A 14231-nucleotide genomic window follows, 5' to 3' on the forward strand; every position below is an offset into this window, starting at 1 on the left:
TAAGTTAACTCAAGAGAAATACCCCCCCCCCCCCCCCCCTCACACACACACACGCACACACTAATATGATTATGTGGATTTAATAGAATGTTCTGTTCACCCTATATGAGCACATTACGCTCAACTTGGCTTCGAAGCACATCTCTGCAGCCGTTAACAGAGAGGGAGACAAAAGAGCCTTTTGTAAACCATGACTGCCCAATTTCAAGATCTGGTGCCGTCTTCTCATGCAGAGACGGCTTTTACAGCCAGAGAAGGCAAGATGAGACGTTATCGGATGAGAGAGGGTTTCTCAAGACGACAAAGGGCCTCTCAGCACAAAGGCCTGACATGTTGACACGATCCACCAGCATTATGTTTTAACACGTTGTCGGGCATATCACGGTTGGCCATCTACTTTGGGCTGAGATAGTACGGCACCAGAGTGGGGGAGATTATATACCCTCATCCAAGAGGGAATAACGGTGTCTTTGTGCTAATTTGCTTGAAATGCTTCATCAAATCCCCCCCCCCCACACACACACACACACACCATGAACAGTGGTGAGGGGATAATGGTTGTCTTCCTGTCATGACTTAGTACACACAACATCCAAGTTCTGATGTGGTGCCTTTTGATACTTCAATATTTTATTTTTTTGTTCTTTTTCTTTTTCTCTCTCACAAAATGAAATAACTTTAGAGGGATTCTGGTGGTTGCCGTTCTTTCCGCAACAGAGCTTCAAAAAGCGTTTGTCTTTTTCACGGTATTTTTTTTGCCACAGTAGGATGAAGAAATGCGTTTTGCTGGTTGGGAAATGTTATCATTTGTATTTTTTTTTTTTTCTGTTTCCATTGTTAAAAGTTGAATTTACAATTACTGGTAGTCCAATAACAAGACCTCAGTTAAATCGTTTCAAAAATGATTAGCAAATTATTAACCCTCGGTTTCAGTGGAGTTTTATACATTTTAGTATTGGTGCGTGCTACAGAAAAGGTGGGTAATAAATCACATGTTTCGTTTGTCATTAATCCATTGTGTCCTTTACGCCGTGTCGTCAGACACGTGATTATGGTCTGATGAGGATGGTAGTGATTAAGAGTCAAACATGCAGTCAAGGACAGAATGTTGTTGAGTGTTGGGAAACATAACTGTGGTAAATGAGTACAGTTTAAGTACACGTCTCGTGAGCTATTTTGGACCTCACTTACAGTTTTTCCGTACCTCAAACTAGAAGGTTTCTAGTCGAGGAGATGCACACAAGCACCGTGCCCCCCCCCACCCCCCACACACACACAAACAAGTGGTAAACTCCTCCTATTCGCCAGCAAGACACATTTAGGCTTCATTTGGGATTTGGCAGAAACTGAAAGGAACAACTTTGTTTTATCCCAATAAACTCGTATGTCGTATTCATACGAGGATCAGAAGCACATCTGGAGACAACAGAAAACATACTTTTTTGCTATTCATGGTACTAATGAAGACTTTGTGCTTTATCTTACAGAATAACTCCTCCTTGATCAGTACCCAGTCTCCCTGTGGCTCCGCTAACGGTTCAGCCATGAAGGAGAAGCCGGCTATCCTGGACTTGTACATCCCCCCTCCTCCTCCTGTTCCATACACGCCACGGTGAGCCGTCGTATTTCTTTTGCCGCACTTTGTATTATTTTTAATTGAGTTGTAAAAAAAAAAAAAAACAACCAAGACTCAGATAACCAGAGGGAGAGACTGAATGTCCTCCTGCAGTGAGTGATCCTGCCACCAGATCCGGGACGGGTCCAACAACCACCCCTTCTGTTCTGCTCATCTTCGGACCCCCCCCCCCCTCCCCCCCCAATAGTCCCACCGTAAATAAATGAAGGAGCTTTTGTTTCTCCACGCAGAGAGGCGAGGACAGACACCTCCAGCATTACTAAAAGACCAAAGCGCTCTGAGTCACCCAACTCCTATTTGGACCAGGAGAGCAGGAGACGCTGTACGATCAGGGATTACGACAAGCCAAACGTAGGGTGTCCCATCGAGGCCAACGTGATTCAGCCCAGAATGAGGGATCACAAGCCTTCATGTGGTCAGTAGTTTCACTTTCAGGGAATTCATTATTAAAACATTCTGACTTTAAAGTGAATCCATGCGGATAAATAATATTACCTTTTGCATCTAGGGAAGCCCCGGCCTCTCTCCATGCCAGCGGACACCTGTCTTGGAGTGACGGATCCCTTCGCTAAGCCCTGGGCGCAAGGAAGAAAAGGTGTGTTTCATGTTTAAAACCTCCCTTCTTAGATTCCATCTTTACGGCGTGACAAACAATATATTTTTTCCCCTTTTATAAGTCTTGGAAATTGAACTCCAATCACTCCAATCCAATCGGCCAGCATTGAGATAAAGACGGCAGCGATGTTCCTGCTTGATCAGGACAGCTGACTGTCAGAAAGTGACTCAAATCTGGAAAAGAGCCGATTTGTGCCACGTCTATGAAAAATGTGTGAATTGAGTCACTTTAGCCTGGTTAGGGTCGCGTCTCGTTTCAAGGCTGCCTTTCTCTCTGCTGTAGGCGAAGACCTTCTCTACAGATACCTGAGCAACGAGAGGATCCCCACCATTGCAGAAGAGGTCCCCTCAGTGTCTCCGCCCTACAGGCCTGCGGGGGAACGCCACCTCATCAGGGTGGACCACGTCAGGGGCAGCCGCTACTACTCCAACTCAGACCTCCACAACAGCGCCACCATCCCCTACCAGCAGGATACCAGAAAGGCCTCCGTAGCCCCCGCCTCCAAGCGCACAACGGCAGACCGCTCCCTACTGGTCAGTTGGATCACGCGGCTTAAGCTATTGACTCACTGATGATGCGCTTCCTGTCCGGGGCTTCTGTTCCTGTCTTGTGTCCTTCCTCAGTGCCTTTCTTTTTCTTTTTTTTTTTACGTCCAGCTGTTTTTGTTTTTTTTGGCAGCTTTGGGCTTTCTCACACTCCTTTCTCCCCCCCACACCCCCCAACCTCCATATTTCTGTGGTGTAACTGCTACTACCAACTACTACTCCTCAGCCCAACCTGCTTTCGTAGTTGTAGCTGCATCACATCATCGCCCCTTTAACACTGGCCTCAAACCTCGTCTCTGACTGCAAGCCCCCCCGTCTCTGCCTCGAGAGGATGCAGCGAGTTCAGGTTTAGAACCCTTGGACGTTTTTTGCTGCTGCCTCAGGACTCTGTCATATGAAAACTTGCCCTGATATCATTTCAGCTGTTTGCTTATTTTGATGTTATTGGCATAAATAAGTTATAATATAACCAATTGAAGCAGACGGCGTATTTTATTTGTGAGATTTTGGCTTTGCCCTACATGTTACTTTTTCTTTTCTTTTTGATTCACTTCTGTGATAGTTACTTTGCCCTTTACCAAAGTTGCCTCTTGTTAAGCTATGCATATATTTCAGAAAGAGTTTTACAGTCACTTAAGCTGACAAATGCTGCAGTAAAAAGATGTTTATATCTTGTCACTAGCAAATGTTTGTGCCGGATGTTGAGCTATGATAACTCAGCTCATTTGCATATCCTCTGTTGCAAGTTGCCCACCTAAAGGGCCTATGCGTACAGCTTTTTGAGTGTAATAAAGGGTCTTTCTGAAACAGTGTTTTGAACAATATTTTAGGACACACACATATACCACAGCTAACAAGAATGACAGTATTAATAGAGAAAATACGGGGAAGACGTGTCTGTTGTTGTTTTTATCTGCCTTTTGTAAATTTTCAATAGCATTTTATTAAAAATGCAGTTCATGTCAGTGATCTTTTGTATTGTCTTTATTTTAGCACTGGTTGTAGAATTATTGCTGTGAAACCGCAGTATAATAACAGACGTGGGATGACGTTTCTTTCCAAACTAGCTTCAGGTCACGCACAGATAAATGGCGGCATTTATAACAGTGTCAGGGAAAGGGGCGCCCTTTGTCATTATTAACCTCCACGCTCTAGTCGGCCGGCTTTCTGACCTGCTTTGACCTTTGAGGTGAGCCCTGCCTCTGTTTTTAAGCATGCTGTGCAATGAGATAGGTTACCTTTTCCCTTGCGTCTTGGATGATGATGCTTATGTGGAACACCATATGGCCGAAGCAGGTTTTCAGTCAGGGGGATCTTATTCCTGTCACATATGTTGCCTTTTAAAACATTTAAAAGCCAGGTTAGGATTACCTCGCCTGACAGATTTCTGCCCTTTTCGCTGATCTGAAGAAGAGCTTTTCAGGAAAAGGCGTGGCACCTTTCATAATAGAACCCGAGATCCAATTCAAATAACACCCTTCCACTCTCACGCTTTTCCTAATTACATGTCTTTCTCCTTGCATGACTTTACTGATCAACAAGGTACTTTTATCTCTTCACTCTTTCTCCCCCCCTGTTTTGCTCTCCCCAAGCTTGCCAAACTGGAGTTGCCTGTGGCCTTCACTAATTTGCACTTTCTGAAATCCTGCAGTCTGCCTCAACGCTATACCTGCTGTCTGTTTAACCCGCTGCTAAGTTCGCACTAACGTGTTATTCTTGCACACGAAGACAGTGACGTGGGAATTCATCGTTTTGATCTGTAAGACGGTCAAATGTTTTGGGATCATTTATTTCTCGTCTGGAGATGAATTCTGTTCCTAAAAACTAGCAAAAAAAACAAACAAAAAAACTTGGTCTCATGACCAGAAGGACACACCCAATTGATTTCAATTTAGTTCTGTGGGAGAGAAAGTTGGTGCATGAAGTATTGCCACATAATTCCTGATGTTGGATGCTGACTAAGCAGAAACTCCAACCAAATGTTAAAATGAGTGAATCATAATAATGGAGCGAGGCTTTCGGAGCACCTCAATCACGACTGGCTCGTCTCCAACATGCGTTAACGCATGAATCTTTATGCATCACAGGGACCTGACTGGCACTCTAGCAGTGACTTCCTGAACCGGTGAGTTCTTCACTCTCTCCGACACACACACACACACACACACAGGATATTATTTCAATTATTAAATAACTGCTTCTGAAGTAACCTTAATTGATTTGTGCCTGCGCTTATTAGGAGATGAAACATCATGCGTGGAAATGTTCCCTCCCGGATTTAGACGAGATATCTCTGCCTTGCTTTTGTTCGACAACATAAAAGCAATTTCACTCCGTATTTGCAGGAGTGAAATGTGCTTAGAACTTCTTCTTTTTTTTCTGTGGAATATGAAATGGCGGGGGGGGAATCAATCGGATCAATCTGTTGATAATTCACAGCCTTTCTGTTGGGACGGTAGAATCGTTCAATATTAAAATGTGTTTACGAAGAAATTATAATCTCTTAGGATTCTAACAAATACTCTCCAACATGACAAAGTATAAAATGTGATGGGGCATTTGTTTTATTTTTGTGCCAATTTTTCATACCACCAATTTGGACATCTACCAATGGCGCCCTTTCTGTCTACAGAAGTACTTGAAGTTGCAAAATCACCGACATGCCCTTTTGCAAACCAGTAATTTACTAAGATGTGAACATTTAGGGATGACGGGAGGAGAGTGCAGAAAATGTTAGCAATCAAAAGGCAGGAAAAAAAATGAGCCGGAGACAATTTTGTGCCATCAAATTGCAGGGTGAGGCCCGTTTGAGTTACAGCAGGCATTTTGAGCATTGGGAACAGGTTTTCTGTCTCCTCACGCTGCTGTGGCTGCTGGCCAAATGTATTATCACAGCCGCTAGATCAACAACTTAATGCCAGCCCTTAAGTAGTCTCCTTGGGACGGGCTTTGTTCAGGCCGTATCAAAGCGAGCCGGATCAGGACGCAGATAAAGCTAATGAGTGTTTCAAAAGGAAAAAATAAATGAGCTGGGAAGCAAATGCATGTTGGAGATTTGAAGGAGTCACTTCTTGGAGTTCAGGGCTCCTGCAAAGTGGCCCGTTTCAAACCAATGAACGCTGCCTTTTATTGTCCCTCACAGGTATAATCAACCACAAATGCGATCCTGGTCCTTCTCTCAGGCAGTAAGTATGCTGTGTTGGGTCAGTCCGTCAAAATGCAAGCGCTCGATTCCACTGATCTCTGTGTGTGTGTGTGTGTTTTATTTCTGCACGGGTGTGACTGACTCACTCAGCAATGTGAGGAATGCCACCGGCTTCAGTCTCGGTAGGAGGAGATGAAGCTGGGCGCCTCGATTAGAGGCCCGTAGCGTTTCAAAGACAGATAAGACACTTTCCCCTTTGTCCTCTGTCAAATGTAAACCACCTGACCAGGATGCAGTGACGCCGATCATGTGAAACCTTTTCCTTGAGGATCTGGCCTCAGTTTTATGGGGGGGGGGGGGGCGGCATCTGGCTTATTCTTTCTTTAATCGAATTGTTCATTTCGAAAACAAATAAATAAAGAAAAACAAATATCAGCACGTTAAAACAATTAAATGGTATGCATTATACCTGACCGGGAGCACGTGGCTGTTAGCAGGCATTAGCATTTAGCTCAAACAGCCTCACGGCTGCAAGCGCGTCTCAGATCTATGTTCAGACTGAAAGGGCTCAGGAGGAGAAAGCAGGGATGAATGCATTTGGTTCCTTTGGATTTTATTGACATTCATATCAATATATAATGTCTTGCGTTAAACATGACTCGGCGAGCACATGAGTCTAAATTGAGGCGTGAGCGGTGCCACGAGTGGTGCCCAACGGGAAGCGTGGGCATGCGGAGGAACTGAGCAGGCTATCAAGATATCATCTTGTACCTTCCCCTTTGCTCCCTTGCTGAATAATAGCCACTCTGTCTCCCCTTCCCTCGTCCCCCCCCCTGACACACATACACATTTTCTGGGTTGGAGGACAGGGGGGGGGGGGGGGGGGGTGCCTTCACTAAGTGCCTTGACGAAGCTCAGCATGCATCGTGATGGGAGATTGAGTGCTACAATGGTGTGACCAATCCTCGTCCCTGAGAATCCTTCAGGCCTTTTGACGCGAGTCGAGGATGAGATTACCTCACTTCCACACCCAAACACGACTTCAGTGAAATGCCCCTTTAAATCACCCTAAAGTGGCTGGCTCAAACTGAGGAGGTTTTAACAACAACCAATGAAGCTTGGTAAATTACATTTATTTGAGAGGTTTACTGCAGTAAATCAACTTCTGTTACTGCAGTTATGGTGCCTGATTTGGCAACAAAGTTTTCTCCAAAACCTTTTAAAGATAGAGGAGAATGTATTAATATTGTACTAGTCTAGGGCAAAAGTAAATATTGACATATTTTCAATATTGACATAACGCAAATGAGTTTCTCTGTTACACTTATTATAACATATTTATTTAAATTATTATATAGCATTCACTTAATTCATAGAACATTGCCTGTGTTCACAAAAGAATATGCACATTAGGTAGATGATGAAGAGTGCATCATCTTCGAATTGATTGCTGGCGTGGAAGACGACATAGCGGTAACCGGCGGCACCTGGTGGCCGTAATTGAGAAAAGCAAAATACTACCTGACTAATTACAAATGAGATTTTGAAAGGCAGTGGAAGCACATTATTGTTCAGAAGTTGTTTCTGCATCAAGTGGAAAAATACAATAAAGTTGGCCCTCGCAGTTCCCGCCCCTTCAAGGCCGGGTGTTACGTCTTTGTTCCAAATGATGAGCCTTACAATGAGATGGTCTATTATGATAAGTCGGACACATTTGATGTTTGAAATAATTTTAGAAGAAAAATAACAGGCACATTTTTTAAAATTTTTATATTAATTTTTTTCACAACTGCAAAAATCCCCGCCGGTCCATCCAGTCGCATTCATGCTGAGGTTTCTGTGGTGAACTTGTCAGGTGACTCAAGATGGGATTCATTCATGTTGTGCAAGACACACACACACACACTCGCTGTCGTTGTATTTGGAGTATCGGATGCTGCTGATTCTGATCTACGGTGTTTGGACTTGACAGAAGGGTTAGAGTACCATGTACGAGTCGTCTTCTTCTTCTTCATCTTTATTTGGTGTTTGGAGGTTATGGTGAGTGATTGAATTTGAACAACAGTGACCCTGTTACCAGTCTGTCTGAGAAGGTGTAACCTCAAAGAAAGTGTTCAGGGATTAAGCTGAGCTCCTACTTTTTCTTTTAGGCGTTTCATTTATTTATTTATGAGACAACCTGATGCATAAGCTAAAATAAATGTGGCCATTTCATAAACTGTAAGCCCACAGGAAAATATCAAAGTTAGCCATCATGTGTTCATATAATGATAGTTATATGAACACAGTGCCCCCCCCCCATCGATATTTCGAAGCAACCCGTTTCCCTGTGTATTCTAGTATTTTTTCAGCTTTTAACACCTAAAGCTGCACTCAAAAGAATTCCTGTTTCTTGCATTATTTGCCGTCTAGTGTCTGTCTTCACAGCACTTCTACAAATAAGGAAGTTAGGTTTTCTGGGGAAGTTAGTCAATAGCGGCAACTGAGGGTTTCTCAATATCTTTCACGTCGTCGTTTCTCGAAGATGATAATGTCACAATGAGGGTTTTTTATTTGCTCCCCTCTGTGCTTAATACTGTTTAAAAAAAAAGTGCTTTGTTTTTGGTGTGAAACATCAAATACGCATTGTAATCTGATGCTTCAGAGGGTACGGGATGTCAGACTGACAAACCGCTGACTCGAGCTTTTCTTCGACGATGATCAAGTTCTCCATCTTCCTTTTTCTCCTTTTGTTTTTATGCTCACTTTCAGTTCACTTTTATATTTTTGACTCTGGGGGAAAAAAAAAAAAGGAAGACATTAACCCACATTATTTGCATTGTCTGCCTGTGACATCACTTCCTTCCTGCCGACTTTTACCTGTTAGCCCCGATTTAAAGGCTCGGTGTGTAACGCGAGTCTTTTGTGTCTTTTCCTAGGCTGCCTTCCCCATATCGCTGCCTCCATCTATGGCTGCCGATGACTACAACCCTGTAAGTGTTTCTTTTCTTCTTTTTACAGTGGACAGGCCGCCATGCTTGTCATCAGGACATTCAGCTTTCCTTTTAATGGTGGAACTAATTCTGCTTCTTCTACCTTACAATAATGAAGTCATATTCATTTTTTATTTCATGAAGTAGTAATCGAAGTGTTTTTATTTTGAACTGAAAATAGCTACTGAGCTAAAAGGACGCAGGAAGAAAGTCAAGAGATGAAGTGTTTGGAGAGGAGGGCGTTCTTTGTGTTGCTGATAGAGAGAACAAGCAGTGAGGAAGAGGATGCTTTCAGACGGCCTCGTCTTCGCCGCTGTCTGACTGCTGCTGTGGTTTTTTTTTTGTCTCTGACCTGAGCGCTCTCTCTCTCTCCTCCCAAAGGTCTCCCTCAGACACAAATCCAAAAGGAAGACCAGAGGAGGTAAGTTATCGCTCTTTCAGCTCGCACCAATCGTGCCGCCATGTGTTTGCCCCTCCACTGTAATTTGCGCCCCTCTGTGGGGGCGTGTGAAGTGGCAGAACGATTAGTGTGTTCAGAGGCTTTTTTTAGGCACCGGCGAGCGACTTTCATTTCAGCGCCCGTCCGTTACAGCTCCCCCTCCGTCCGTGTCGAACCTGCATTCGGAGTATTCTGATTGTGCTGTTATTGCTGACTGTTTCACTTCCTGGAACAGGTGGGTGGGATGTGATGCTTTTTTTTTTTTTTTAACCGAGCCTTCTTAATGCCGTGTGGGTTTGTTCTGTCATTTTTTCAAGGGCTCACAGTTAAGATTCAATAGTCTGAAACTTCTTGCGTCGCCCTCACGACCCGCTTAACGCGTTTGCTTTGTCTCTGTTGACAAAGGAGGAAGAGGCGGGAGGGGGTGTCTCGGTGCAATAATTTCTGTTTCACCTCAGGCAATGGAACAATGAGCAGGAGACGCATCTCGGTGAAAGAGCTGGGCCAGCCAGACCACCAGGGCTGGCTGTACAGGAAGAAGGAGAGCAAAGGCTTCCTGGGCATCAAGTGGAGGAAGTACTGGTTTGTGCTGAAGAAGACGTCGCTCTACTGGTACGCCAACCAGCTGGTGAGTAGAACTCTCCTTCATTAAAGGTGTTTGTTGACGTCTGAGCCGCTCCTACGAGGCTGTCGCAGCTCGGCGCCGGCAGAATCCGCCGGCATCACAGAATCACTGCAAGTAAATGGCGACTAAAGCCAGCAGATGCCAAGTGTGAGGATATTTCAGAAGGCACAACATTGGCAGTGTAATGTAATAAAAAAAAAACACTCAAGTCAGAAGATGAGATGGAATAATTGGAAAAGTGATTTCTAACGGCTTAAATGACAGATTTCCTCCTCTGTCCATCAGTGGCAAGGCAATGCTCTTCGTTCGTTAACGCCTGCATGAAAAGGATTTTGCGCTGCAGATTGCTTCGGGCCCAATTTTTGAAAATGGAAAACGGAAAACTCACAGTGAAGGGTGACAGTGTCATCGTTTCCGACGCACGCTCTAGAAAAACAGTAACTGTAAATATCCATCCTTTTTTTTTTTTTTTGGAATGTCTTGGTGGGATGTCTTTTTATTTTTATTTATTTTTTTTACTTGTGTCCAAACTGCTGCCACGGTTTATTTAGAAGACATAAATCAAACCCATCTGTTTGCGTTCAAGCCCGGCGCATGGTCTGGGTTAAATTTAACTTTGTGATTATACAGCTCGGCCATTGCAGCTTCTTCTTATTCGAGCAAATTAATGATCATTAAAATGTCTCACGTCAACAGAAGAGCTTGTTCTCACATTCAGCACAGATGCATTATGGGTGGGGGGGGGGGGCCCGGAGGCTGGCGGTGAGTCATGCTCACCGCAGCTGCTGGCCTGACACTGACGGCGATGCATCTGAATGTTGTAGGTTTACCGCCGTGATGATTCCATCGTCCGTCTGTCGCCATCGCCGCGGAGAACAGAACGGAACGGGTTTTTTGGTCAAACCTTTTTTTTTTAAGGCTGTTGTCGTCGTCTTGTGTGTTGCAGGCAGAAAAGGCCGAAGGCTACATTAACCTCACCAACTTCATGATTGACCGAGCCATCGAGTGCAAGAGGAAACAGTAAGCTCACATTACATTTAAAAGCAAATATGTTTGCGGCCTTGAAAGATTCCTCACCAGCTGTCTAGTCTGCAGAAAATGATCACTGAAGTAGAATAGACACAGTCCGGCTCCTAAATGCCAGCATCAAGTGGCTTTCGCTCCATTTTCACGCTGACCTCATCGCCGCTGTTCTCTCCCCCCATGCAGCGCTTTCAAAGCTTGCCACCCTCAAGTCATGATGTTTTATTTTGCTGCCGAGAGCCACGAGGAGATGAACTTGTAAGTCACTTCTCGGGGGTGGGGGGGAAGGGGGGGCTTCTTTTGGAAAGTTCCTTGTAACATGTTTTCAACCTCAAATCTTTTGTTTCCCAGGTGGCTGAATAAACTCGGCTTAGCCTCCATTCGGTACGAGCCGACAGAACAAACCCCTGCAGCCGGTGAGCGTGATTTCCTTTCAATGCACCTGGATGAAGCTCTGGAGCATTTCCAGTCGGTGGAAGGCCAAGCTGATCGTTTAAATAATTTCCTTTTTAGATGTTGAATGTGTCGCTTTCTGTTGTCCTGTCTCGCGTAGCTACAGCGAAGCCAGCGACCACGAGGAAGCTGAAAGCACAGAGGTTCCCCCTCCGCCATACTCTGAGCAAACCCTGCGGGACTCCTCGGATGCATCCGGTCCACCTGGGAGCACACATCAGGTCCGTCTTAACCCTTTCAGTGCCATTGCCGTCTATCTAAAGCCAAACATTCACTGTCAACCCTGACATTAACATTCTGCCTCTCTTCAACGGCCAATAACTCCAGAATGATAACTGTTTCCGAGTTAAAGAAGAGACTTGAATATTTCATTTGGTAGGTTTGGGGTTTGCATAGTCTCAGTACAAAATACTCTGTGGTGCTTGAAAAATAGGGCAAAATTAACGAAAACTTGGGGCACTGATGACAGTGGCTGGTACTGAAAGAGTTAAATGCGGTCTTTCTTAAAAATGGCAAATTTAACAAAAATCAAACTCTTTTTACTTCATGTTGGATCTTAATTAGAGTTGACCGTGTTTGTTTTTTTTCCTTTCAGGGAACCCTTCCTCCCCCGTACTCCTCTGCAGTTTCCAGCGAAGCCAACGGTTCGCTTTCCACCCCCGTCAGTACGATGACGTCACAGAGCTCCGCCTCCTCGCTCGCCAAACAACGGCAATCCTGGTTGGACCTGGTCTCGCAGGTATCTCCATCCGTTGGGGAAGCACCTGTGGTGTGCTCAGTTCAGGTGCACTCGCACCAACACCGCCAAGAGGAGGAGAAGGAGGAGGAGGAGGAGGGGGGCGGCGGCGCCCATGTATTGGAGAGCTCGTCCCAGCAGGAGTCTCAGGAAACGGAGTCCGCTGAGGAGAGCTCGAATGCAGAGGAGGAAGCGGCGCAGAGGGTGGCGTCCAATGCTCGAGAAAAAGGTGAGACTTTCAAGCTGACTTGACGGTCTTAACTTTAAATGTTCATACATTTTAAATAATAACAATCATGTCCAATCATAAGGAGGCTTTCTGTTTGACATTGTAATAAATAAATGGCCTTCCTGAGGTTTTAATGAGCGGTTTAGACATATTTGATCCGGGCAGGCGGGACTTGTGCTTACAAATATAACTCGACTTCCCAGGGAACGATGGGAATAGCTCGGACGAGATGGAGAAGCTGTACATCCATCTGAAACAAGCCAGCCTCTCGCCGATAGGAGATCGCAAACCGTCCACGAAGAGGGAATTCAGGGCCTCCTTCATTAAACGCTGCAAAAACCAGTCTGTCAATGATAGACTGCACCTTATCAGGACCCTAAACAGCACACTGAAGGTACAATTAATGTCTATCCATTGTTTCAGCTTTTTATTCAACTCCACTCCTTATTTAACGTACAATCAGTAATACTTTATTTATCCCCCTCCCATCCCCTTTTTTCCTGCTTTCTTTTGTGGTGCAGTCAAAAGAGGCAGACCTGCAGGTCATAGATCAGGTGTTGTCAGACCCAGGGCTCACCTCAGACAGGTTCAGAGAGTGGAAGGACGTCAACGCCGCCTTGGCGCAGGAGATCTGTGATAAACTGGACCAGCAGGTGGCAGCAGAGGCCGTGAAAGCTGCAGCCCCAGCTGCCACTGCTGCTCCCCTGGTTGAGACCAGTTTATAAAGACTGATTTTACTGTCTGGACTTCATGCTGGCATCCATGGATACAAGTACACACAGCTGTATTCAGTTGAGACTACTGTTTTGCATCGGCACACTTTTCACGCTAGTGAACTCCATGTAACTGGATCAGCGAGTGTTTTGGTTCCTAAATGGATATCGTGGATATGATTAGCAGGCCACATTCAAATGTGATATTTTGTCTTAGTATTACTTTCAAAGTTTGATTTGTACAATTAGCTAATGTACATGTTTTATTAATGTTTTTTTGTTTTGCTAATTGGAGTAATGGAGAGCATTAAATGAACCCATTGTTCTGTGTGGAAAAATTTGTTTTTTTACAGTGTGTTTTATCTACTTTTAGTTTTAACTGTTAATTACTGGTGCCATGCACTATCACTGCCTTTCCCTTGCTTATTATTATTTTTTTCTTATTGTTGGTGTATTTCTCCCTCTAGAAAAAGGATGGTGTCACATTATATCATGAAGACTTTCCAGACTGGACGCCAGAGTCTGCACTAACCAGAATAAATGTTTGACAGTTTCAGATTTTGATTCTTTAAGTCAATGGGCTCAATCATTGATACACTCTTATTAAATCTAAAGATACGAAACAATTGGTTAATCCACAGAAATCCACACCTAACTGTATACTATGATTACTAGTCAACATCAGTGTCTGTTGGATTTTAGGGGGATGCTGTGAAACTCATTTGCATTCACCCACAATATGCATACTGGATAATGGTCGGGAATAAATGTCTTTCACTGCAGGCGCCCTGCAGTATTCATGATGTATCTTTCATCTGTTGTGCGTGTTAAATATTTTGCGTATATTATGTTCGTTTTTCATTGATTTCTGATGGTGATTATGTTTGGATCTCAATTCGATGTGCTTGTTTGTGTACAGGGAAATAAAAGTATTATCGCAGGAGTGATCACGTTCAACTGCGGCTCAGGGTGTGTTCGTTTCTGCGTCGGTACGTCTGTGAAGGGCGGTGTGTTACAAAGCCTGCAGTGCGCCGAAGACACCGGTGGGAGGCGCTGGTCAGGCTGCAGCTTCACCAGTGAGGTTATGCGCCATATTGGC

At 44.5% G+C, this 14231-nt stretch overlaps 1 protein-coding gene across 1 annotated transcript in view; it reads left to right on the plus strand.

The window, feature by feature from the left end:
* cnksr3 (cnksr family member 3) overlaps positions 1 to 14079 on the plus strand; it is a 36651-nt gene extending 22572 nt beyond the window's left edge. The window contains exons 10-25 of the mRNA XM_068751589.1: positions 1488 to 1612; positions 1867 to 2051; positions 2145 to 2231; positions 2535 to 2785; positions 4885 to 4922; positions 5940 to 5982; positions 8861 to 8914; positions 9296 to 9335; positions 9812 to 9981; positions 10925 to 10998; positions 11188 to 11259; positions 11353 to 11421; positions 11555 to 11675; positions 12050 to 12419; positions 12623 to 12813; positions 12941 to 14079. Of these exons, the coding sequence (XP_068607690.1) occupies positions 1488 to 1612; positions 1867 to 2051; positions 2145 to 2231; positions 2535 to 2785; positions 4885 to 4922; positions 5940 to 5982; positions 8861 to 8914; positions 9296 to 9335; positions 9812 to 9981; positions 10925 to 10998; positions 11188 to 11259; positions 11353 to 11421; positions 11555 to 11675; positions 12050 to 12419; positions 12623 to 12813; positions 12941 to 13144 (2094 nt within the window). The 3' untranslated portion in view covers positions 13145 to 14079. The remainder of the gene's footprint in view (positions 1 to 1487; positions 1613 to 1866; positions 2052 to 2144; positions 2232 to 2534; positions 2786 to 4884; positions 4923 to 5939; positions 5983 to 8860; positions 8915 to 9295; positions 9336 to 9811; positions 9982 to 10924; positions 10999 to 11187; positions 11260 to 11352; positions 11422 to 11554; positions 11676 to 12049; positions 12420 to 12622; positions 12814 to 12940) is intronic.
* The last annotated feature ends 152 nt before the right edge of the window (positions 14080 to 14231 follow it).

Source organism: Brachionichthys hirsutus, chromosome 18 (assembly GCF_040956055.1).
Source record: "Brachionichthys hirsutus isolate HB-005 chromosome 18, CSIRO-AGI_Bhir_v1, whole genome shotgun sequence".
Lineage (NCBI taxonomy): Eukaryota > Metazoa > Chordata > Actinopteri > Lophiiformes > Brachionichthyidae > Brachionichthys > Brachionichthys hirsutus.